We start from the raw sequence: 24,976 nt of genomic DNA, 5'->3' as shown, positions 1-24,976 counted from the left end.
TTGATTGGCGTCAATTGTTTTGGCGTTTTACTTTTGCGAGTGGAAGATTGATTCCCACATGGTATCTTTCCATTATCTGGCTTAAAGCCTAACAAACGTGATTACGCTGAGTGGTCACACGAAGGTGGTTATAAACTCGCTAAATCAACCCAGGATTTAGACGAAGCTTTAGTGCTTCAATCAGTCTCTTTTATAGGATGACATACAAAAGCACAATGAAATACAATCTATTACGACCGTCAGGGAAAGCCAAAGAGGTTTGCCAGTCTCCGAACACTGCCCTTTACAGAGACCCTCCAGCTATCAGCGCACGGGATCATCTATGATTGGTGATGCCATTGGCGATGCAGGTTATGCGTGCAGCATAAATTGCCATGGCGGTGTATCGCGGTAAGAAATGAAACACCTTCGTAACCATGAAAACCTGCAGTTGCTTCGCGAACCGTAAATCTTGCTTCACACGGCAACGGATCTCGGACCCGAGTGGCTTTTCCTCCTCCTGGATTTCTTCCTCTAAAGCCGACGGTCAGACACAGTGAAGCAAACTGAGCCCGCTTGAGACAGATCCAAAAGAATCATTGTGCCTAAACCCCTGACATTTGTTAGACAGATCCATCCAGGTGCGTGCAGTTTACATCAATCCTACAAGCAGCGGAAATCACTGCAAGTCCGTTCATGAGAAAAAAAAAGAAAAAAAAAAGTCTCATTTATGAACAGTGACTTGGCTGGAGCACAGGTCTTTTGCCCACCACTACTTATATTTTCAATTTCTATTTTCTGCTTAGCTCTCATTTTAAATTCCAGGCAGCAGCACTTTAGTATGGTACATCAAAGATGGCTGTAGGTCCACCCAAAGGAGGATGATCACACGACACCGCTCTCCTATGACATTTGTTACATCTGCCGCCATCTTAATCCCACTCCTGCTGAGTAAAGGTGGAAAGACGCTCCTCCACCGCAGCAGCTCCTTATTAACTCGACTAAAACGTAATCCTGTTCCACCGACTCAAATAAACACGTTTATTCTCCTAATTCTATTCCTGGGTTTAGATCCCAGGGACGGATTTGAGATGAGGTTTCTGAATGGGTGCGCAGGTAGGCGGAGCGGGGCAGGACATATCAAGGAGGTTTGATGCACGGAGGCGAGAAAAAAAAAAAAAAAAAAAAAAAAGGAGTGAAATGAACAATCTCAGCCACGGGGGCAAACACTGCTGTGGTCCAGTTGTTGGCGTGTCTCCCACACAGTGCATTCTCCTGTCAGGTTGGCCTTTAATAGCCTATAAAACTGACGCCTTCATTAAAATGTGAGGCTGCTTTCAGACTGATAATACAGTAACACCGCAGTGGCCAGACTTTATAGTCTAATAAAAGGTGAAAACACTCCCAAATGATCTTAAAAAAAGAAGAAAAAAAAAGAAGCACCGCATCATAAACCTGCTGCTGTGCGGTCCTGCATTCAAATACAGTCAAAGATTCACAGAGTCTCTCTCTCTCTCCCCCCCCCTCTCTCGTGATTTTCACGACATCTGAATTTGAATTTTTTTTTTTTTTACGACTCAACCGCTCGGACGCCGAGCGTACGGCGCGCACGGCTTCCCGTGTCGCAACCACAAGCTCATGAGTTCCGTTTGAACGTAGCCTCAGCATGGGTAAGCTGCGACAGGATGAAATATGAACGGTCTGAAAGTTAATCAAACGCCAAGACACTGTCGAGTTATCGCAGCTGCGTCTCCTCTGAGCCGACAAGTAAATAACAGAATCAACGCAGTACTGCAATGCTAATTTACTCGCTTTCAGTGCTTTACTCAATTGCCCTGGTTGTGTTTGGACTGCGCTGTGGAAAAAGTTAAGCCAACTGGCTAAACAACCCTGATTATTTTTTTTTAAATTTTTTTAATTTTTTTAACTTTCTTCTACATTGGCATCTCTCCTGTGCCAGCATTGGAATAAGGCGGTTTCATTTCTAACGCTCTGCTATTTTTTGGTTCTGAACGCGGCCTTAAGGCCGCAGCATATTACATGACAACTGCTTGTTGGATAGTCAGGGCGCTGCGTCCAACTGTTTCTGTGACTTTTCCAAACAGCATGAACATCGGGGGTTAACGGGAGTTCAACTTTTCTCTCCCAAGTTCTCTCTTCTTTTTTTTTTTAAATGTAAAGTACAATCAAATACAACACCACGAATGTCTTCAAGGAGAGACGGCCCCAACATTTGCAGGGTTATCCTAATATGACAACCACCTTTTCACTCGGCCTTTCGGCGTTCCCTTTCGTCACCCGTCGTGGTCGGGTAAACACATCGCGCCGGCTCCTTTGCTGCCTCTCAGTCAGTATGGTTAGGGCTAAAATTAACATCGGTCAACAGGTCTCGACTTTGTCCGTGTCTGCTGACGGGAGGCAAAATGCTTCATGTCTCCATCTGTGCTGAAGACCGGAGGCAAAGTGATCTAAAGCTACGTCACCAGGAGCCTTTGCCAAGTATAAGAAGAGGTGCAGCGGCGCAGCCTCATTATCAGAGATGCGGTATGTGTCCGTGTGGGAGAATAAAGCCCCTACAGATGCATGTGAGCAGCTAATGTACGTTATAGAGTGTGCTCGTGTCAAGGAGGGCATCAGATACTCTGTCCAACATGCTTTGGGATGTCACGATGACCACGATGTGTCGGCAAGAGCAACACATCTCTGACACGCCATCTTCCTCTCAGCCAAGCATTTCGTTTCGAAGCTGGCCTGTAAAATATCATGCGCAGAGTATTCATTCACAAAAGAACATGCGATTGCACAAGAGAGCAACGCTCCCTAAACAGATTAGTTTGTGAAATTTGAACTAAAAGCAGCTTTTGCCACTTGTCTCGCTCTCGGGTGTAAATCTAACCATTCGCCAGCTTCAAGTATTATCAGTAAAAAGCGTTGCAGACACTCATTATCTTTTCATGCTGAACACGGCTGAGCAAAAGTGCCTTCCAAAGTAGAGCTCAAATGGGAGGACGGCACTCTCCGAAGTCCTGATTTCTCCGAGAGCTTATTGTCTTCTCATGTGTTATAAATTATTAAATCCTTGACCTACATTCTGTGTCTTAGAGGGGTTGGTGGAGCAGAGGAACCGAAAAGAGTGACACTGCAGAGTTGTTGTGATTTTTTTTTTTTTTTTTTTTTTTTCACAAACGATTCATCTTAAAATAAAAGCAATGATGCTGCAGAGAGCTTCTTCCCATCCACGGGGACAGCTTTGCCTCGACCGCGTAGAAATACACAGAACCAGTTTAAATAAGAGCCCGTCTAAAAAAAAAAAAAGAAAAAAGAAACAGAGCTTTTTGGATAGCTGCGACAAATTTAGATCATCAGTGGGCACTATGGAAACCAGCGAAGAAGGAGATAGAAACAACACTAATAGGATTTACTAATTCATTATATGACAATTTTTAATTTCAGCTAAACCATTCAATCTTTTAATCTAATTTAATCCTATCAGAATAAAATGTCATGGAAAATGTTTGCAATCGGTAACCAAAAAAATGTTCAGTGATTTTACTGGATGCAAAAAATGATTTGACTGTCCATATTTTCACTGATTAATTTACTGCCAACAAACTAAAACTTTTGTGGTGAAGGAAGTATTCAAATTCTTGACTTACAGCAAAGTAAAGTTTTGGGATAAACCTTTTACTAACTCGCAGTAATAAAAACTTCTTTTTTTTTAAAATACTCATTTTACAAGTACAAGACTTTCATTTACAATCTAGCAGAAGTATTAGAGAGCAAAATATACTTAGTAAAGTAAAACGTAATCTTACAGAAAAATGGCCCTGTGAGTGAAATATTATTAAATATTGAATCATTAGGTTGCTGCTATACTGATGCATGAATGCATGAAAAGGGTTTTGTTGTTGCAGCTGGTGGAAATGGAACTAGTTTGTAACTTGCGCACAGTTTCAAAGACGTGTAACTGAAAAAATAAACAGATTAATTCATAACGATAATATTTGTTATTTGCAGCCCTAAACTACACGCTGGAGCAGTTCAGCAGTAAGGAGTCAAAAAACCCCAACCCTTCTAACGTGCGTTTTTTTTGTTATTTTTTTGTAAAACCAAAATCCGAAAGGAACTTTTAACAACAGCTGTCAGATAAATGTAAAAAAAATTTTTTATCATTTCTGCTCAAATGTAAAAGTATGAAAAGACTCAAGGAAAATATGGCGCTTCCGTGACTCCCATATAACTGCCTTCCACTTTTCTCTCCGTCTTCAATGAAAAAGCATTTCAAAGTATTATATTTCAGCCTCAGAGCAGGATGTTGTTGGCTGCTCCACCACAATTCGATCGGACCTTGTAATTTTAGTAAGGCAGCTTTTTTTTTTTTTTCCCCCTTCCTCTTTTTCTCCGTGATTCAGGCAGATGAATTAGTTATTGCAGCTTCAGTGAATAGGGCCATGACTCATAATTCATCTCTCTCAATGACACAAGTCGGTGAATCACAATTGAATTCGCCGAGTTGTCCTTTTGCCGCATGAAACTCTCAAGTCACAAATTATATTGCCATGCTTTATTTCACGCTCGGTGTTTGCGTTTAATGCACCAAAAGTTTCATCCTTTGTGCTCTACAATTTTCACCGTTGTAGTCTACGGCTAAAATGGCAAAGTACGGTTGTTACAGTATCTCTGCGGGAGGAGACAATTCTGTAAGAATATGACTGTAAAATAATGAGATGAAAAGGAATCCAAATTTTTGGAATTTCATGGTTGTAATGAGGATTGTTCCCCATCATCAAAGAGAAACAGTTGAATGATTGACCCAGGTTGATAAAAAAAACAGATGACAAAGAGGTGAACCTAGATGACAGATCAACTACGCAGCCCTGGAACAAAGTGTTCATCTGCAGGCAGCTTCAGCTCCTGCCGTCTTCTTCACAGCTCTCAGAGGAATCTCAAGAGATGCATGAATGGATATATACGGGGAAATATGCTGGAAGGTCGTCCGTGTTGTAGCTGCTGCGGTGCTCATTGTACATCATCCGAGGCATATTTCAAAAGGTTTGAAACGGGTTGCAATGTCTTTACAACTGTAGGTCAACTGTCAGTGTCGTAAAGGAACTAACATCAGAGGCAAGAAGGACACAGCTCGTACGAGACATTTACAGATCACAAACTGGGATGAAAACAGAGCTTCGGAGGGTTTCAGATGGTCTTCAACAAAAAAAAACAAAAAAAAAAGTCTTATTATTTTATTTTACTGCGAGTTAAACTGGTGAGAAGAGAGTGACTGCTGCGATCGCAGCCTCGAAACCTCAGCTGCCGTGTGTCGATCAGTACAAGCGCTGCACTAAAATCAGTCAATCGCGGTTTCCCTGGGAAAAAAAATGTGCAGGATTTTTAAAGTGTGAAGGATGAGAAGTAATCCTGCAGAAGAACAATAAAACCATACGAAGATCTTCCCCTCGTGTAGTCTGTGCTATCAATGAGCGTGCACAGAAATCCCGGGCTAGAAAACCCTAACGGGGAAAGGAACAGGAGAGGCGGGTTTCAGGTCAAACAGAACAACACGTGGCGGTATGGTGCCCCAATTGTCCTGTAAAGGTTGTCATAGAGATGAATAACTTGGGTGCTGCATGCAGGAGCGCCACAGTGGCATGCCAATCAGTTGGTGAACACAGCAGAAAAACACAGCACGGGACTGGGGGGGGGGGGGAACCCGGAGCTGACCCGACTGCCCCCCCCCCACCAAACATACCTCTCATTGGATTCTGGATCCACAAGATGCCTCCGATAAGGTGAGGAGATTGGCCGAGCATTCCGACTTCCCCTCGACGGTCACCTGTCACTTTTTTCCCTCACCTCAGAAAAGCGAGCACCTCAGGTAGACCGGTCTGGTGACGATGAGTCGGGGAGAAGCGGGCGACTTCCCGGGTCCACATGTCACACACACACACACACACACACACACACACACACACACACACACACACACACACACACACACACACACACACACACACACCACCTGCTGCCAGATGAGCAGGCTCGACCAAGACTGGTCTCAAGGCACGGGCTGAGCGCACGCACGGCGCTCGCTCTGTTGCATCACAGCACAACAACAACAAAAACGGCCCCGTGAATATCACCGAAAAGACTATAGTTCTCCAAAAGAAATTGTCCCTCGCGTGAATGTCAAGCGGGTGCAGGACTGAAGTATCGCCCGGAGAGAGAGAGAGAGAGAGAGAGAGAGAGAGAGAGAGCGCGCACGCACGCACGGACACACACACACACACACAGAGAGAGCCGAGTGCACCGGGGGTGGTTTTATGCAGAAGGACTGGACGCTCCTCGGTCGCAGACCTGTTAACCAGCTCGAGTCGTAGAGCTGCGCGCACACACACACACACACACACAGTGACAACAACGATACAGAAAAGAGGCTGCGCGTTACCACGAGAGGCTTTACGGAACCCGTGAGCACGGGTCACCACAGCGAACACCGGCTCTACAGCAAAATCTTAATTGTACAGTGCGATAAACAGCAGAAGACGACCAGGGAGCGTGACGCGGCGAGAGCAGAAGGCTGCTGCCGCAAACGTCACCCAATCACACAAGGCTCTCACCAGGTTGACCCCGACCGCGTCTTGGGTTGAGCCGAGCGAACCCGACGGCTCCGATCAACACGATAACTGGAACTATTGTCTGAAACGAAACGAACCGAACACGGACGCGCCGCCGCGGACAGACAGACAGACAAGACAGACAGACAGAGCAGCGTGAAAGCGCCTTACCTTCGACAGCCATCGTTTTACTCCACAGATTTGGGCATCACTCGCGAAATGTAAAACTCAACGCTCTCTCATTGTACCTTGTTTGGCGTGTTATCATCACTTTGCTGCGGGCAAGCCGGCGCGCACAGCTGCTGCTGCCGCTGCCGCCTCAAAGGATCCTGGGAAGTGTAGGCTCAGCGCTTTCTGGAAGACGAAGAAAGGACAAGTTTCATCCGTTTTTGTGGGGGGTGGTGGGGGGGGGAAGCAGTTTGAAAGGAGCCACGTCGTCTGCCTCTGTTAATGTGTACAGTCCGCAGTGAAAAATAAATCCCTCAATTAGATATAGAGGCGAGACACAATTATATTTATAGAACACATTTGAGCAAATATATATATATTTAAGGTGGGAATAAACACAGCAACAAGTAACATGTGCAGAAAATGCAATGAATAAAACTCCCAACAAAACCACACACTTACAGTCAGTCACTGTACGTGAGAAAACAGAACAGTTTTCGATTTACGTTCGCGTGTGGACCCTTTCACATCCAGTCAATGATGTGGACACAGTTCCACAGTTCAATCAGGCCAGCAGGGAATTTGTTAGGAGAACAGATCAGAAGTAACTTAGACATATACAGAAGAACGTAATAAATACAGTAGAAAGAATAACCATGTTGCAGTTGTGTGCACCAACCAGTCCAGATGGTGTCATAATTAATGTAAGAGCTCTTATGTTATGTTTGCAAATGTGTTTTACAAGGGACATTTGACCCCGCGAAAACGAATCATTTCATCCTTGAGTTCAAGTAAACATTTGAGCCAAATTTGGAGGAATTTAGTCAAAGTTTTATTAGACACCCTTTTGCATTTACAAGAATGACCAGAGGGGTTAAAAATGTGTTGTCATTTTGGATGTCAGTCGGTTCAGGGAAGCAACAGTCAGGTAAACAAAACCAAGTGCCTGTCTTTCCTGGTCCACCTCAAATGTTATTTATGGATTGTAGCGCGATAAAAAAAAAAAAAAAAAAAGACGTACGTGACAGCATGAGGAAATCTGTCTGTCATTTTCAGCATATTTCTGATGTGGTGATTATTGCCTGTCCAATCGAGCAGGTGTGGCTGCTGGAGTGTTCCTCTGCATTCTTCCTGGTTTCTACTGTTGTTTAAGGTCTGTTCAGCCAGTCTGATGAGTTTCTATCATACGCCTTGCTCCAAGTTAATAAACAGCGCCTGCAGTAATTATGTGTGTGTGTGTGTTTTTGTGTTTCATCTTCCTGCTGGTCACACAGAATTTTTGCATGGGGAAATGTTATGGGTCATAAATTCTTGCATACTAGATTAGTCAGAGAAGACACATAAAACACGAAGAGCAAAGACTGAACGCTTTTTTGTGAATAAGTGTCAAATTTAAAAAAAAAAAAAAAAAAAAACAGGGCAGTTTGTAATGAATTTAAGAAAGTCTGTTAGACAACCTACAAAAACTATATTCTTTGGCAAAAATGTTGCCATATGTCCTAAGTAACAATGTTGGACTCCATGAATGTCGGTATACATAATGTGCAAAATTGGAAAAACGAATGGCATGCCCAACATGAAAAACAAACATTGCAGTCTTGGCCTCGACAATATGAGGAGCACTTATTATCAAAGGATTTTCACTACATTTTCATATTTTATTTTTATTTATTTTTTTATATTAAAGGTAATGTTAAGAAGTACGCAACACTAATGTATAGATTGTGTTTAATAAACAATCCTTTCTGTTAGCTCTGTTACCTGAAGTAATATTGAACAATTATCACACTGCCGTTTTGACATACTAAAAGACGTACTTAAAGAAGTCGTCACAGCAAAACAAAAAAAGACAGAAAGAAAGAAAACCTTACCACTAGGGATCAAAGGGAAAATGCTTATTTGCTATAGCCAAGACACAAATTTGATAAAAGAAGCAGGAAGAAATAGGTAGCCTAGCTCTTTCCAAAGTATAGAGCAGGGGTGTCAAACTCATTTTTAGTTAAGGGGCCACATACTGCCCACTTTGATCTCAAGTGGGCCAGACCAGTAAAATCATAGCATACATAACGACGATATTTCTCTATGTTTAAATCATTGGTGAAGGTTTTTGGTTGATAAACCCTATTTTAAGGTCTTTCTACAATAAACTGGAAACATAAAGACCAAAAACTCAGACATCAACCCACTGTTTATCTGCCCCGGCTCTCCTCTGCAGATTCCCTCGCTTTGTGACGCGTTTGACGTCAAACGCGTCACAAAGCGAGCAGCGAGCGCTGCTGCCTGTGGCAACGAGCGCTTCTGCCTCCGGAGCAGACGTCGCATTTACGCTGTTTTTGAAGCAATTACTGGATCGATTAAAAAAATTACAAAACGTTTGTACTCATAAACCTCCATATTCTCATAGAAATGCAATTTATGTCTTTCTGTAATTTTCACACTTAGCAAAGTCATCCGGCGGGCCGAGCTGGACCCACTGGCGGGCCAGATCCGGCCCGCGGGCCGTATGTTTGACACCCCTGGTATAGAGAATAAGTCAGTCTAGCAGCACCTCTAAAGCTGACTAATATCCACCTTCTATTTCACTACATAATACTAACACAAAAAAAAAGGAATAAAATGTCAGAAGCATTTTGTGCTTAGGATTCTTTTGGTGAAAATAGTTTGCCGTGCACAGTGATTCAAAAAGTATGCGCCTCTACAGACAACAGAATAGGTAAGAGATTAAGAAATAAACATTTTGCTGTGTATTCACTCTAATTACAAACAAAAGACACACTGCTGCTGTTGTTGTGGTAGTTTTGTAATCTTAAAATTGCTGGGAGGCGTTTTGTACTGATGCCATTCAAAATACAATGGCAACATATTTTTTATTGTCTGTTCCCAAAAGTAAGTGATTTCCTGGAGTCCCTTCTGGTTGTTTGACAGCGTCAATTTGTAAACAAGTGACATGAACATTTCAGGAATAGTTGTCGGTAAATAATTATTTACAAGAGTGATGAAATAGTGAGCTAATTATCGCTTGGCTCCAGCTTCACACGACATGAGAGTGGTATCTACCATTCCATTTAACATGGAGCATAAAAGCAAATATGTTGTCGACGACACGGAAAGCCACCGACAGCAGTTAGAACTCATGGAGGTCATATGCAAGTAGCCTGACGATGCTCCGCATGCATCTAAAGAGAAAAATAAACGCACAAATAACCACGAGCAGTTTTGATGTGCTGATGATGTTTTTTTTTTTTTATTCAATGGTTTACTTGCCATGTTTTTGCAAACAAGAAGAATAGCATGATTAGTGCAAATTTAAAGGTAACATGAAGAAAAAAAGATATATGTGGCATATAAACCAATTTTATAGTGCACCTGTGCGTGAAAGCGTTTCTTCTATACTACACTGTCATACATACATTGAGATCAAGAACATGAGAATAAGATCATTCAGTGTTTCACTTTGCTATAACAATTACATGATGTCCATTTACTTTGTAATGTCACTCAAATAGTTGGTGTAAAATCCGGCAACAGATGATAGAAACAGTTCTCTCAGCCCGTGCATACATCCAAACTCAAAGAATGAAAGATTTAACGACAAAAGGCGTTTTTCAGCAAGATTAAAGTTAGCAGTTGTTGTTTTTTTTTGGGGAACTGTTGGAAAAATAAAGAAATGTCCCACTGAAGAGGAAACCACAGTTTGAATCACAAAAATGTTAGTAATTAGTCTTCCCTGCTGTGCTCCCTAATGGTCACCGGTGCTGTTGGAAGTAAAGACAGCCCAGTGGGCTCCAATGGAGGTGAGGGCTCCGTGTAACCGGCCGCTGATGAAGCGCAGCTCGGCTTGCTCGTGGCTGGGGTACATGTTAAAGGACAGGCCTGAGGGCTGGCCCGCGAACAGAGAGCGGCCCCTGTTGGTGACGAACACCAACCACTGAACGTAGTGGCTATACTTTCCAGAAACCTGGACGATCACTTCATTGTCAAACAACTGAAGCTCTTTGGCTCCGTTGTACGCGTAGCCAACAGTAGGGGACCAGATGCCGTTGTAGCAGACCTGTAGGCTGAGGAAAGAGAGGAGATCATTTGTCACTCACACTTGATGTATTCAAATGACACTTGGTGTAACAAACAAACAAACAAACCAGCCAATGGAGTAATAAGAGGAAGCATGATTCAAACCCTTAAACACGATTTCACTACATACAGCTTTTACTGAGATTCGTTGACAATAAAAGAAACATGGTCTCATGCTTTAATGTATGACTTTTATTCTTTGATATTATCCAGATCTGTCCATCATGAAGAGTATAATTTTTTTTTACCCTTGGATATAGTTGCTGTTGGCCTCCCACACTCGGATTGCTGTGATTCGGCCCTCACCAGTGATAGTGTACGGCTGGCCGCTTCCTGAACCCACTGGCGGGGAGAAGGAGTAGTACTGAGGCGGGACTGCAACGACAAAGAAATACAGACGTGAGTGAAGCTGTTAACGGTGCCGTCAATAAATTGCAAACATACACGCAAAAAAGAATGCCTCAAAACGATTGAGAAATATATCATCAATTATATTTCCAGTAATAATTACACTAACACCCATTTGGCTAATAGATTACGTGCACACTTACTGCCAGCCAGGACTGCGGTCGTAAGCAGAGCGAAGGCGAGAATGTAATGCATTCTGTAAAACAAAATGATAATGAGACAATTATTTAACCCAGAATTTTTTTTTTTTTTCATTATTTGCGTGGTTGTTGGGAATAAAAACAGCATGACTTACCTGTCTGATTTATCTCTTGCACGATGAAGACCAGATAACTATACGGACAAAGAAGGTATAATATTTTAACGTGATTTTTGCTAAAGTTTGTAACCCCTTGTTACTTCTTTCAACCAATTTGTTCTTTCATATAATGAACAAATCATCTATTTTCAATAAGAGGATCAAATGAAGCAGATACTTACAGATCAAGTTTCAATACATCCAAGGCTTCAACATCTGTGTGTGGTGCTTCGTCTGTTGTCAACTTGCCCTTTCCATCTACTTTTGTACCATCGTGATGCATTCCTGAGCCCATCTGAAAACCCCGCCCCTCTCGGAGATTTTTTTTCCTGGAAGGTACCAGCTCAAGGAAACGATAAAATTTTTTGTCCGGGTAGCACTACGAAAGAATTTCATTTATCTCATGCGATCAGTCCATCATGATGAAATGAAGAGTGACAGACTGCAAGTGTTAGGCCAAGTGATGCATGAACCCTTTATGTGAAAGGACATGTTTCATAAAAACAATTCTTTTCTAACAAAAACTGTTCTAAACATGTATTCTCTGCAAAATACAGCACACTGAAAAGTTTTTTTTAAATTTTAAATCACTGTAAATCTATTACATGATAATGGTGCACGGTGATGCTGTCATTGCGTGTTTTCTGTTTTAAATTTATTTTTGTACATTTTTACTTCCTTGTTCCCGTTTTAACAGGGTAAATGTTTGTGTTTGTTTGGCCCCGACTTTGAGTTTTGACATATTTGGCATTGTTTCCTATCAGCTGGGGAACATTGCTTAAACCCAGGGACGCTGTGACTGCAGCTGAGATGGAGATGATTATTCAGTTCCTCCAGCCTTTATTTTTGCAATTCCCTTATCGCCTGTTTTAGCAAGACTTCCCTGAGCTGCTTATAACTAGACCAAACTGACAAACCTCTGACATCGTCATTAAAAGGGTATCATGTAGCTTCAATCCTGTTTTCTTCTCCCCTTTACTTTACGGAAACGTAAAGAATCAAGAAACGGTGATAGAAATGTAGGTTTTACTTTATTTCATTATAATATCATTTGTAGAAGAAAAGGCATTACACAAGGTTATACTGGTGTGATAATTACATTAACATAACAGAAAGATCAGAAATATGTTGCCATATTTTATTTATGACATGGGTGTCCATAAATACAATACTTTTGTTTTCAGTAAAGCAAATCCAGCTCTCGAGGTCCATTTTCTGAAGAAAGACTGCTTTTAGCAAACTGTACAATTCACCAAATAAGTAGACATCATTATAAACTGCACAATTTTCAAAAAGGAAAAAGAAATTGTAATTGGTACTTAATCACTTCAGATTTATTTTTTTTTATATAGAAATACACCACCAGAAATACAGTGCCATAGCTGTGATTAAATCAGACTTCTATCTTGAGTAACTGAACAGCATATTTTCTTTGATTAACAGCAAGCTGTTGACATGTACCGCTCCTCTGCCCGCCTCCTCAGTGTCCAGTCGTGTTGTTGAAGACTGGATCAACGAGAGCCCAGTGAGCTCCGATGGAGGTGATGGAGCCGTGCGAGCGGCCGTTGATGAAGCGCAGCTCAGCCTGGTTGTTGGTGGGATACATGTTGAAGGAATAACCGTGCGGCTGGCCCACAAACAGGGATCGGCCTCTGTTGGTAACGAACGCCACCGTTTGCAAGAAGTACGCATACTTTCCAGAAATTTGCACGATGGTTTCGCCATCAAACAGCTCGAGCTCCTGGGGACGGCCAGATTGGTAACCAGCAACGGGAGACCAGACGAAGCCGTAGCGGAACTGAAAGCTGATGAGTGAAGGTGAAAAAAACAAATCATTAATGATCTTGCAATATATTATAACCACCAGCGGATCACCAGTGCTACCGTAGTCTGCTGGGGGAGCGGCGTTGGAGCCGGCGACGCCAACAGACTTAACAAACTGGTTAAGAAGGCCGGCTCCATCATTGGCTGCAATCTGGATAGTCTGGAAAAGGTGGTGGAGAGGAGGACGCTGAAGAAACTATTATCCATATTGGATAATCCTGACCACCCTCTCCACCACCTGCTGCAGGGACAGCGGAGCACTTTTTCCAAAAGAATCATCCAGCTCCGCTGTCACAAGGACAGATACAGGAGATCATTCCTGCTCGCTGCAATAAGACTTTACAATAACTCACCTCTGGTCAAATCCATCACCCAACACTAACACTGTTGGTTGATTGTTTTCTTGTTTGTTTAAATCCTTGCACTATTGTTTAGTTAGTTTAATTTAATATTATTCTATTTTATTGTTTATATTGTGCATTTTTATATTTCATATTTTTTACTGTTATTTTGTATTGCTTTACCTGTATCTATAACGCCACTGTAGTGAAAACATTTCCCCTTGTGGGAATAATAAAGTAACTCACTCACTCACTCTCTCTCTCTCTCTCTCTCTCTCTCTCTCTCTCTCTCTCTCTCTCTCTCTCTCTCTCTCTCTATCTATCTATCATTGGTGAACTCGGAGTACTGAAAACTGTGGCCTTGCCACCACATTGGATATGTTTTATATTCACCCTTTGATGTTCCTATTATAGGCCTCCCATACTCTTATAGCCGTGATCCTTCCGTCTCCAGTGACAGAGTAGGGGCTGCCGACTGCAGACCCCACTGGTGGTGAGAAGGAGTAGTACTGAGGCTGGGCTGCAAGAGGAAAACACGCAAGTATCTCATGAGGGTGCTGACACCAGTAGAACAGCCATAAAGCAAATGGATGAAAAAATGTGTACATAGCAGGTGACTAATTAAACTTGTATATGTTTATTATTCATTCTCATTAGTTAAATATTGAAGGTCTAAAGTATCTCCTTTTAACATTAATTTGACTGATTAGCAATAACAGACACTTACCGTCAGCCATAGCCAAGGCTGCAAGAACAGCAAAAACAGTGACGAAAAGCATCCTGTGAAAGGAAAGATAAGATGATTTTACTCTGCATATTTTGTGTGAGCTGTAATTGGAAGAATAAAAATGATTGTTACCTGTCTGATTGGTCGTTTTCCTCGACAATCCCCAAAAATACCGTCAGCAGGTGAAGCAGCAAACATGCGAGGGTGTATCAGAGTTGATGGAGAATCGGTTTGTAGCTATACGCTCTCAAGAATCTCCGTCTGTGCAAGATTCGCTTCATTGCATTACTTATAGTATATCCCTATCAGCGGAAACAGTGAATTCCAGTCAGTGACATGCCAGTCAAAATAAATATGGGTGTGACTTTCTGTTAAGACTATGTCAGGAATTGTTGTTTTTTTTCCCCCCCAACATCAGCATGCCAGCAAGTTACCATCAATAAAGGCATATAATTATCATGTAACTTCCAACTCATCAGTTGTTTCATGAGCAGGAAACTGAAATCCACTGAAGTTTTCTTCTTCTTTTTTCTGCTTTGTTCTCCCAGACAGACAACTTTTGGGCTTGTTAGTTAATTAGTTAGCAGTGCTAATTTGTGCCAACGTAATTTTTCTAAACCTTCTAAATATGCAGAATTTGCCTCTTCGGTTTTGTTTAGGGGTGGGTTGAGTCATATTGTGTCTGATCACTAAACAATCAGTCATACATTCAGCTGAAGTATTTCTACTGTTAGGAGAATCATGAAAAAATACAAGAAGCCTAAATAAATATTCCATTGATAATGACTTACAGGGAAGTCAGTCTGGAAAAGAGCCTCTGCCAATTATTGTAATTATAAGTATTCTGTATTTTTCAGCTTTACAACTCACACTTCAATCAAATCAAATGTTTTACGATGAGAAATGTGTTTTTTGTTTTTTTTAAATGTTAGCTGAAATAGCTTCATTAAAAGACCCTTTGAATATGTTTGCCGTGTTTTGTTATATTTTGGAAATATATTTTGTATATATATATATTTCACAATTGTGAGGTGAATAAAGCCTTGATATGGCGCTCACAAGCCTGGGATATACGCATGTCCAGACAACCCGAGAATATTATCCCTATGGCTATTGCCAGCATTAAGCAATTAAGCAATAGTAATTGTATTGTTTTTTTTTTGTTACACACTACCAGCAAACAGTTCTCAAACTGGCCTCAACACCGATCGAAATATATTAGATTTTATTGCAGGACTTCCGTCTCAGATTGCACGAGAGCGAACAGGAGTTTCTTTGATCAGATACATGTTGTCGTGGGTAAAATACGAACGTCTCTTGGTGATGCAGTGTTGTGGACAACCTTGTCAGACTGCTCATATCAACGTTAAATCAGCATGTCATGATGGAGGTTAGGTATACGTGAAAACCCGCCCTTTGTTTTCTCATCATAACACATAAATCTCTACACGAGCAAAAGGAAAGAGATAGAAACCCCGGAAACATTAAAGTCAACACTTGCTGTGGTTATGTGTTCATCACAAGCGCAAATAAATCATAACAATGTTTCATATTAGCTTCTTTGCTGTACTCGTACGATATACTTTGCCAAAGTGTCGGAGTAACTTTTTCTCAGTCAGTTGGCATTTCAAATTTCACCTGCCATTAGAGAAATGGGCAGATGAGGAAGGAGGACGTAGAAGGATGCCTTCAAGAGTGTCGGGATTATACAACATTCAAATATGAGGGTGGAAATCTTTGATTTTTTTTTTTTTTTTTAACCTGGAGGCATGTTGTTATTTACTGTAGCTGCATGCGATCTTGGCTGCAATTTAAAGAGTACCTCAAATGTGCAGCATGCCTCAATATGCTTTCTGCTTAAATTGGTTTAAAAAAAAAAAAAAAACGAAATCAAACGCCATCTCCAATTTGTTTGACGCAAAAAATAACATTAGTTCTGCCTCACTCTACACAAACCTCAATAAATTCACTCAATCTAATCGCTCGCAAATTGGATGCGGAAAATAAAGTTTTCCTTTTGCACCAGAGACATCCTTTACATAAATTAGAAGAGCATCAGTCTAACAGACTAGGACATTTGACAGTGCAGAGCACAGCTCTGTTCCTCTGCATTGTGCCTGCTACAGTGTAATGAATGCTGAGCTGCAAATATTCAGGCAATGAAACCTGATCTGTGAATTACTGTGCAACAGTATACTGCAAAGCTGCTGGTTATTTAGTACATTAACACGTGCTCAAGTATCTTATTAACATAAGCCATAAAGAAAGTGCAAAAGAGACACTTGTGACGATCTGCAAGCTGTTCAGAATGGAAACTTATGTTGCCACAAGCTGAGACTTTATCTCCCCAGAGCTCATGAATTTAAGCTTCAAAGTCTTTGCAGATTTCTCCAAACGTTGTGCATGACAGCTCCAACTCAAAAAAAACACCACACTGACGGGAAGGAGTCTTCAAGTATCTACAAAAATAGCAGCAAAAAATATCCCCTGGATAATCCACATTGACTTATCCACCAGGCTTTGTAGTGTCTGTGTCCCTTTGATTATGTTCTGCTAGTGTCCACTGAATAGTCCCAGGTCAAACTGCATTTAAAATCCTCCTCCAAGGCCTGTCTGATAGTGATTGAGGTTATTTCACAAGCTCCAGTGTGCCAGCCAAGTAGCTGTAAGAGGATTTCCAGAACAACTTTGACCCAAGTGCTAATATCACACCAGCAGAGTAATGATCACTCCATCATCCTGGCCTTGCCACAGCATCTCCCCTTCAAACGCCACCTTCCCGTGCTTCCTGGCTCTCATCAGAATCCCCACCACCTTGTCAGAGATCCGAACATATCTGTCAAACAGCTCTGCGAACGTGACGCGGGTCTTTCCGTCCGCGTCCGGGTCAGCCATAGTCCTGATCACGAAGCACATGTCGCCTATCTCGCGGTGGATGTGCTGCTCGGCGCGTTTGGCCCTCTCCGCCGTCTTGGTGCCCTCCTTGGGGCGTCCGTAGCCGTCCTGACCTTTTTGGAGGCGCAGAGACACGGAGTAGTCGTGGTCAAAGTATTCACTGAAGGGGTTCAGTTTCTGGTTTACCGTGTGCTCCGAGGCCCAGTTCTGCCAGCGGCTCTTTAGGTTCCCCACGGCGCTGTATTTCCTGGAGAGGGCATTCATACTGTTGACGTGGTCGGCTTCCTTTTTGTACCTGGGAGGCATGTCGGATTATATTACATAGACCATGAACAAAAAAAGAATATATATATATATATATATATATATATATATATATATATATTTTTTTTTAATAACACAGTAGCTACATTGGTTGGTAGTTTTCAAAATGATGCATACCAATATTTTTTTTTTTTTTTTAAACAAAATAACCTCAGAAATATTCACAAAATTTTGTGTTTGTGGTGTTTGGTTGTTATGGAATAGAGGCTACAGCTTTCTAGCACCTCGAACCTTCGTCTGTGCCATTTGGTTACAGAACATGGGTTTACTTGCGTTCAAAAAAAAAAAAAAAAAGTCAAAACCTGATCAGCTTTCTCGCAACACCTAACAATCTGTGGTTACTTCCTGTTGAGTCTCCAGTTCTTTTAAAAGACATACCACATAACGGATTAAGCGATGGAGACAAATTGGTATGTAACAATTTCCAAGCCGGTTAGTCCAGAAACGTCTCCTCTTTTCTCTGAATGAAAAGTGAAACAGTGATGATACTTACGGGGGGGCCGAGGGTCTTTTTATCCTCACCGCCGTCTCGGTGTCTCCTTCAGATTCATCCGTCTCTGCTTCTTTTGAAACACTGCGGGTTTGAGCGTCCGCTACGACGTCCGGTCTCTCCTTCCCTTCCTCGGAGATCCCCCTCTCCTCTTTATCTACTCCACAGGTTTGTCCATGTCCCGGTGCATCTCCGTCTTTTACCGGCTTCTGCTCCTTTTCCACCCGCTTCCGGCTGTCGGTCAGAGACGACACAATGTTGGAGCACTTCCTGCGGCGTGTGGGGGAGCTTTTCCTCTTCTCCATCTCCTCGGCCGACGGCAGCGAGTCATTCTGGATCTTCTCGGTCAGGAGCCCGATGCCTGCGCTTTTCTCGTGGACGCCGCTGATCACCGTCTTCACCACCTGCTTTGTCTTGATGCGAGACGCCGCCGGCGGCTCCTCTGAGGCCTCGACCTCCGCAGTCTCGGAAGCAGCTCCGGAAATGGACGTTTGAGCAACTACACGAGTTTTAGAAGAATCTGCTGGCTTGGCTCGGGTGAGAGGAGGCTTCTCGGGGACCCGCGTCTTTTTGGGTTCCCCTGTTGTTGTTGTTGTTGTTCCTCCTCCCAGTGAAGACGGACCCCAGCCACTTGGTTCAGTGGCCTGCTTCGTCTCATTCTCCGTCACCCACTGCTGCCAGCTGCTTGTCAAGCTGCACACCATGCTAATCGTGCGGAGCTTCATAATGTTCTTGTTGCTGGACGGTTTCCTTTGGGGAGCCTGGCCTAACTGCTTGTCTGACATGGTTATCTGTATTAATGGGTCTCTTCAGGCACAATTAAACCTGCTAAATGAGCTTGTCAGATTTGCTGCAATAAACTCATCCCTTCTGCTTAAATCGCTGTTTTCTGGAACTTGTTTTTCCCCCTCCCTAGGCAGCTTCCTAACCTCACGCCCGCAGCTGCGGCTCTAAAATGTGCCGAGCAAAACCCCAACATGACGGTGGAAAGTATTCGAGTCATCCCAGGCTACCGACCCGATCGTCTTTCCCTGACACTGGTCACCCCCTACGCACTCATGTTTCATCACCAATTGCGGCGCCTGTAACTGGAGGTGAACGGGGCAGTGGACCAGGAGCTGCCAAGCTCAATCAGCAAGTGCACGGACATGAAGACAATCACAGACGTGGATTTACAACACTTTTCTAGTTTCAACAAAAACACTCTCCACAACTTTAGATGACACGGGCGATAACTCGTCTTGTGTCCACACACTCTGCCAAGGACTGTCACTCCCAGCGGTGGCATTCAGGGCCATTACTTAAAAGGTAGACTACGTGATTCTTGATGAAAAGGAAAACATTCTTCCTCTTACGAATAAGTTTATCTTGTAATATAAAAATTAAAAAACGCGCCCTCTTTAACTGCTACGGGTTTTGCTTGCGGCCTTATTTGGAATGTAAACATTAATATTCTTAATGATGCACTGTATTAGAGGGTTGCTTGTACAATTTACAGAATCAGTTCTGAGATTTTGTATGATGTTTCATATCGAAGCAAAATTGGTATTTTAACTGAAATATAACTAACGGAATCGAATTGGAAACCTTGTGGGACCTTGTGAATGGGAACCCAGCCCCATGCTATAGCCTCACTTTGTCTGGTATAACTACAACCATGTTGTAAGTTGGTGTTATCATACTTAAGAGAGGAGTAGCTGTGTCAGCAACATACCTCAGTCAGTTTGCACACTTTACGACTCTTTCCTACTTGTGCTTCAGTAAAAGTTTACTCCTCTTACTGTGACTCGTGACCAAAGCACAATTATTGAAAAGCTATAATTTGGGACTTGTATAGTACATATAAATGAACATCCCTGGCATTCAAGACCCTTCCAAACAAGATCACACGGCACAATTCCTGCGCTGGCAGGATGAATGCAGACTGGGCACGCTCTAAGGGCGGGAGCATGTGCACCGCAGACCTCCGATTGCTAACTTTAGCCCAATGCTGACTTTAGTGAGGATACAATATTTCAATCGTGCTGCTCTTCTAGACTTTCCTAACGTTATCGGACTGAATGGCTCACACTCTTGACACTACAGTGACTCTTTATGCGGGGGGTTGCGGCGCTCCAAATGTTTCATATGGGTGTGACAATGTTTCCACCGTATCATAGCCACAACTGTGGCACCTGAGTAGGCTATGGCTGAGCCTATGATGTAAGCGCGTGCAGTTTTGTGGTAATTAATGTCACTGGCAAAAAGCGGAGACACGTTTTAAGTAAAGCAGGTTTAAGTAAAAAAAATAGCAATAAATGTACTTTACTTTGCTGCTGTGAGTTGTGCTCATCGGCCGTTCAGGAAAAAAGTTATGTTAAGTTGTGTTTTAATTTGAAGTTTCTTCCTGCTGGGTAATTAAAACTACACTAGTATCACATTTGACATGTGTTCTGTGTGTTAACGTCTTCATTTAAAAAGACATTGGCATATGGCTTTAAATTCAGAAGTTTTTATCACATAAATCAACCAGAAAAAGTAATCCTTCAGAGTTGTTAAACTATCAGAAACTGCAACTGTCTGCAAATTCTATATTATTTGAATTTAGAAAAAAAAAAAATTAAAACAGCAATGTTGGGCTGAGGCAAAACTTAATCTTAAAGGACCTGCAGCGAAGATTCAAACATACAGAAGGAGACACTTAATCTGAGGTGAGAAAAGAAGCAGGGACTTTCTGACCAGGAAATAAAGTGATGCCTGCACAAGACGAGGGCATCCTGCTTTCGCAGGAGGACGTTTACTGTAGTTCTGCTTTGAGATGTGTTTTATGTGGAGACGCACGATGTTGTTTTATGCGTGTTGATTTTGGTCATCCGTGTTTGCAGAGGGAAGCCGTTTATAAATAGAATTTGGCACTCGAGACATGAAGCTGCAGCTGTTGACAGTCTGTCATGCAGAGTGTAGGTGACACATCGAGCATCAGCACAGGAGGATATATACACGTTTTCATCTTCTGGTCTGAGAGGAAGGATTGCGCTCCTCCTCAAGGACAAGAAGGCTCATTGCGCTTTCAGGAACATGAAAATCAAACTAAATGGGTGAAATTAATGTTGCGTGCAAAACGCAAACAAAATGGGCTGTTAAATGGTGAAAACACTGACGCTGCAGCACATGCAGCAAAGTTGTATTTTTAAGGTGGACATTAGCAGCTAACTTACTTTTTTTTTTTCTTTCTAGGTAACATCCAAGTATTTTATTCCACATAGGTTCTTCCTACAAATGATGTCATCTAAGATACAATAACATCTTCCACATTCTCAAAAAAGCACATAACATTTGAGAGCCACAGATATATAAAAAAAATCCCATCAGCTTCCTTTTGTTATTTTTAACTGCAATTAAAACTGTTTCCAGTTACACTGTCATAGATGGACTCTTACTTACAGGCAATCAGAGCCGCAGGACTTCCTTGTTCTTAAACTGCACGAAAGACAGCACTAGGAAGAGGTTATTAAATGCAGCGACGCTGGTTTTTAGCCGTACACTCTAAATGTCCTACTAAATTGTTAAGACACAATAAAAAATAGTCACATTCAGGACACATAATCCACCTGCCGTGTCCATGACGACCCTTAAAAATGCATCTCTTTCCTGGAGAAGGACATGGAGTTTTTTTTTTTTTTTTTCCAAATCTGGCTTTGCCAAGCGTTTTTGACAGATGGGACATGCGGTGGGACGTGCGACGACAAAATCTGCAACATCTTTTCTTCACACAACAACAAGAGGAGGATGTTTGACAGTAACGTTTACCAAACATCTCCAGCTCTCTTTGTGCCAACTAGCACTAGCTAAAGCTCAAGAAAGTAAAATAAAAGCACTAAAAAGATTTACAGCACAAGAAGAAGAAGAAAAAAAAAGTATGGGGTAAATGTAGGGTTGGCTGTCCACCACTAGAGGTCAGTGTTGGAGCATTACAGTAGTATGTAGAACAGCACTATACAGATAGATTTCTTTCACTCTTTATGTTCAGTATTTTGAGGGCCTTTGTACTGATGAAGAGAAAGATGATCAAACTGCACAATGAATTTGAGAATTTCCAAAGTATCCTGTAGTTTATAGAGGTAATATAATAAAATGGTACAGTGAAAACTAAATAGGTTTGGGGGGATTCTAGGTTTTATCCAAAGGCTACTGGACTTCTTAAAAAGTTTTTTTTGAAGATGGTTCACCTCTTATTTAGAAGGCGTCTTCAGTTTTGGAGAGACAGAGGTTCTTCAAGAAACTAGAAGAAGTCCAGTTGCCTTCGGATAAACATAGACTGACAATAACCTGGATGACCGAGATCCCTCACAGACATAAAAAGAGGTTTGGCGGTTAAGAGATGTGTTTTCGGATACACTGAATGAAAAAAAAAACTCAGTTCCAAATTAGCACAAAGTACCAGACTCTACTGGGAAAAAAAATAAAAATAAATAATAATAATAAAACAAGACCAATAGGTGAGAAAAGCAATAAATGCGTCCATAAAAAAAGCTTTTATCCATCTGCTGACTTTTTTTTTTCTCAAAAGCAGCCCGTTTCAGCCTCTAAAACGATACGCAAGCTGTTTTCCACAAAATTTCCTCCAGCAAAGACCACACTGATGATTTGGGACAAAATAAGTCAGCAGAGGTTGGAAACTGAAGAGCCTGCACCTGTGTTTCCTGTTGCTCCTCCACATCTGCACTGTTACCACCATTTTGTTTACCTTTCACTGCTTGTTCAGAGATTGTTTTAGTTGGCACCGCGTACTATTGTGCATTAATTTGAGCAGGAATGCATCTGCGAGGATCTCTCAAGCTGTTGCTCTGTTGCATGTGTTGCCGACTCCTTGCTGTTGTGCTCGGGGTGATCTTCTTCAACATATTTTGTGATGTTGTTGCAATGATCAAATCAACATCCCAGCATGTGAGAGACGTGCATGGACGTCTGCGGCGCTTGTAAAACGACTGAATGAAACAGCTGTACAACAGGATGTTTGATATTTGAATGTCTCTTAATTTCCATACCAATCAACAAAACAACTGTTAGTATCAAAACATATTGCTCTTGACAAATCGTCTGAAATAACTTCCCCGAACTGTAACTGTACCGAGTTGCTGCCTTTCCACAACGCTGACCTCAACGAGGAAGCCAGCCGCACAAATCTGTCCCGGCCAAGGAAAAGCAAACCAATATGTAATCCACTAATACTTCCTTCCCAAGAGACTGAATGTTATTGTTTGGCCGTGCCGCTTGGCCCCAATGAATAAAGATAGGGAAGACAGTAAATTAAAGCGAGCTCAATACAGGGGTCGGCGACGGCCGGCCGGGAGGCCGAGAGGAAACCTCGTCCCCTGCAGAGGGACCGACAGGATGACGGAGCGCACGGCCGGAGCCAGACAAATTCATTACAGGCTGACGGAGAGTTAAAGGTCCCAGGTCTGGATTTATGTGGCAGGTTTCACGACAGTGTTTTACGCGGTGAAGAGGACGGAAGCAGACGAAGAAGACATTTGAGAAAAGACAAAACGGGAGCTTCTGGCAACTGTTTACAGTTAAAGAGGCTTTAAAATGGTACTGCTTCATGTTAGAAATGCTTTTGGTGTGTCACTGATAACTGCTAATGGCTTCAGATAACATTGCGGCCCAGCGAGAGACTCTGTGAGCAGCGGTGGGAAGTAAAGGGAGTACATTTACTCAGGTACTGTACCGAAGTACAATTTCGAGGTACTTTTATACTTTATCAGAGTATTTCCATTTGATGACATTTTATACTTCCACTCCACTGCATTTCATAGAGAAATATGGTACTCTATACATTTATCTGACCGTTTTAGTAACTCATTAGTTTTTTTAGAACAATATTTTATACCTAAAATATATGATCAGTTACAATATATGCATTGATATCAATAGATTAGATGCAACATTAAAACGCTCTAACATGTACATATCAAAGAGGTTATTTATGTGATTATCATAACACTAAACTGGGCCATTTTGCCTAATGAATATTTTTATTTTTGTTATTTTAAGGATTTTTTTTTTCTGAAAGTACTTCTGTAGATACTTATAATTTAAGTGAATGCAGGATTTCTAATTGTAACCGAGTATTTTTTTTTAATTTTTTTGTATTGTGGTATTGCTGCTTTTACTCCAGTCGAAGATCTCCTTCAACCACCACCGTCTGTCAGGCTGCGCACGTGTTATGCTAAATGGGAACATCATTAGTTTGACACGCGTCGGCACGGAGAGAGTCTGTCGTGCGAAGTTTCACTTACCGTACATCCAGTTGGTTCATCGGCTCGCTGGGTGCTCTTTTTCCCCCTCCCACGGCTGATGATGCTGGCAGCCGCGTCGCTTTTCCGGCATAGAGTTGGCATTGTTGCTCAAAACTGAACTGAACTGAACTGAACTTCTCAGTTCGGTTGAGCTCTTTGGCGGCTGAATTCAAAATGTCCAGAATTCATGTCAGACTTTGCAGGGTGCATTTCAGGGAAACCCGCAAGTGCTGAGGGCTGTTCAAACACTCCATTCATCCGGTCCACATCGGCAGGTAAGGGGACTTTCTGCACAACCTCCGGGGTCCATTGGCGATGCAGCCTTCAGACATCACTGGTTTCATAGTGACATGTTGTATAGTATATAAGGGCTTTTCCAATCGCCTTCCAAAAAAACAAAACAAAACAAAAAAAAGCAAAACTAATTTAAACGTGTAAAACAATTACTTTAATAAAACGTGACTTGAGTCATGTAGGCCAAAAATAATATTTAACCACATGATGATACAGATATATGTAAAGGTAGGCTACAGATCCACGTCTTTTATTTCTATAG

At 42.0% G+C, this 24,976-nt stretch overlaps 4 protein-coding genes across 6 annotated transcripts in view; all 4 read right to left on the bottom strand.

Annotated features, from left to right (window-relative positions):
- samd12 (sterile alpha motif domain containing 12) overlaps window positions 1–6,906 on the bottom strand; it is a 105,907-nt gene extending 99,001 nt beyond the window's left edge. The window contains exon 1 of one of the 3 annotated variants that reach the window (XM_069692439.1): window positions 6,765–6,906. In XM_069692439.1, coding sequence (XP_069548540.1) covers window positions 6,765–6,777 — 13 coding nt within the window. In that variant the 5' untranslated portion in view covers window positions 6,778–6,906. Of the gene's footprint in view, window positions 1–5,728; window positions 6,525–6,764 lie in introns of those variants that run through there. The other 2 variants (XM_069692417.1, XM_069692428.1) reach the window with 2 other exon arrangements.
- A 3,482-nt stretch (window positions 6,907–10,388) lies between these two features.
- On the bottom strand, window positions 10,389–11,800 carry LOC138617300 (zymogen granule membrane protein 16-like). Its single transcript, XM_069692184.1, has 5 exons — window positions 11,721–11,800; window positions 11,536–11,573; window positions 11,384–11,436; window positions 11,081–11,207; window positions 10,389–10,819 (listed from the first exon to the last, which is right to left on the bottom strand). Exons 3-5 carry the CDS (start codon window positions 11,433–11,435, stop codon window positions 10,501–10,503), a joined length of 498 nt encoding a protein of 165 aa, XP_069548285.1. The 5' UTR covers window position 11,436; window positions 11,536–11,573; window positions 11,721–11,800; the 3' UTR covers window positions 10,389–10,500.
- A 750-nt stretch (window positions 11,801–12,550) lies between these two features.
- LOC138617295 (zymogen granule membrane protein 16-like) lies at window positions 12,551–16,157 on the bottom strand. Its single transcript, XM_069692169.1, has 4 exons — window positions 14,563–16,157; window positions 14,431–14,483; window positions 14,097–14,223; window positions 12,551–13,343 (listed from the first exon to the last, which is right to left on the bottom strand). Exons 2-4 carry the CDS (start codon window positions 14,480–14,482, stop codon window positions 13,019–13,021), a joined length of 504 nt encoding a protein of 167 aa, XP_069548270.1. The 5' UTR covers window position 14,483; window positions 14,563–16,157; the 3' UTR covers window positions 12,551–13,018.
- Window positions 16,158–16,209: 52 nt separating this feature from the next.
- On the bottom strand, window positions 16,210–19,120 carry abrab (actin binding Rho activating protein b). Its single transcript, XM_069692155.1, has 2 exons — window positions 18,143–19,120; window positions 16,210–17,620 (listed from the first exon to the last, which is right to left on the bottom strand). Exons 1-2 carry the CDS (start codon window positions 18,922–18,924, stop codon window positions 17,137–17,139), a joined length of 1,266 nt encoding a protein of 421 aa, XP_069548256.1. The 5' UTR covers window positions 18,925–19,120; the 3' UTR covers window positions 16,210–17,136.
- Window positions 19,121–24,976: the final 5,856 nt, after the last annotated feature.

This window comes from Brachyistius frenatus, unplaced genomic scaffold (genome assembly GCF_029030835.1).
Source record: "Brachyistius frenatus isolate BFR_SWC_R1_liver_20210118 unplaced genomic scaffold, ASM2903083v1 Contig_2, whole genome shotgun sequence".
NCBI classification, from domain to species: Eukaryota; Metazoa; Chordata; class Actinopteri; family Embiotocidae; genus Brachyistius; species Brachyistius frenatus.
The sequence above is the reverse complement of the archived record's forward strand: the minus strand, read 5'-3'. Positions and strand labels throughout refer to the sequence as shown.

Excerpts from the sequence above, each read along its gene's own strand:
- LOC138617300 (XM_069692184.1), bottom strand. The coding sequence starts at position 11,435 with ATGCATTACATTCTCGCCTTCGCTCTGCTTACGACCGCAGTCCTGGCT. Across the intron at positions 11,208-11,383 it reads GACCGCAGTCCTGGCTGGCA|TCCCGCCTCAGTACTACTCC; the intron begins GTAAGTGTGCAC and ends TTGTCGTTGCAG. Across the intron at positions 10,820-11,080 it reads AACAGCAACTATATCCAAGG|CCTACAGGTCTGCTACAACG; the intron begins GTAAAAAAAAAT and ends CTCTTTCCTCAG.
- LOC138617295 (XM_069692169.1), bottom strand. The coding sequence starts at position 14,482 with ATGCTTTTCGTCACTGTTTTTGCTGTTCTTGCAGCCTTGGCTATGGCT. Across the intron at positions 14,224-14,430 it reads AGCCTTGGCTATGGCTGACG|CCCAGCCTCAGTACTACTCC; the intron begins GTAAGTGTCTGT and ends TTCCTCTTGCAG. Across the intron at positions 13,344-14,096 it reads TATAATAGGAACATCAAAGG|CTTTCAGTTCCGCTACGGCT; the intron begins GTGAATATAAAA and ends TTCACTCATCAG.
- abrab (XM_069692155.1), bottom strand. The coding sequence starts at position 18,924 with ATGTCAGACAAGCAGTTAGGCCAGGCTCCCCAAAGGAAACCGTCCAGC. Across the intron at positions 17,621-18,142 it reads AAAAGACCCTCGGCCCCCCC|GTACAAAAAGGAAGCCGACC; the intron begins GTAAGTATCATC and ends CATGCCTCCCAG.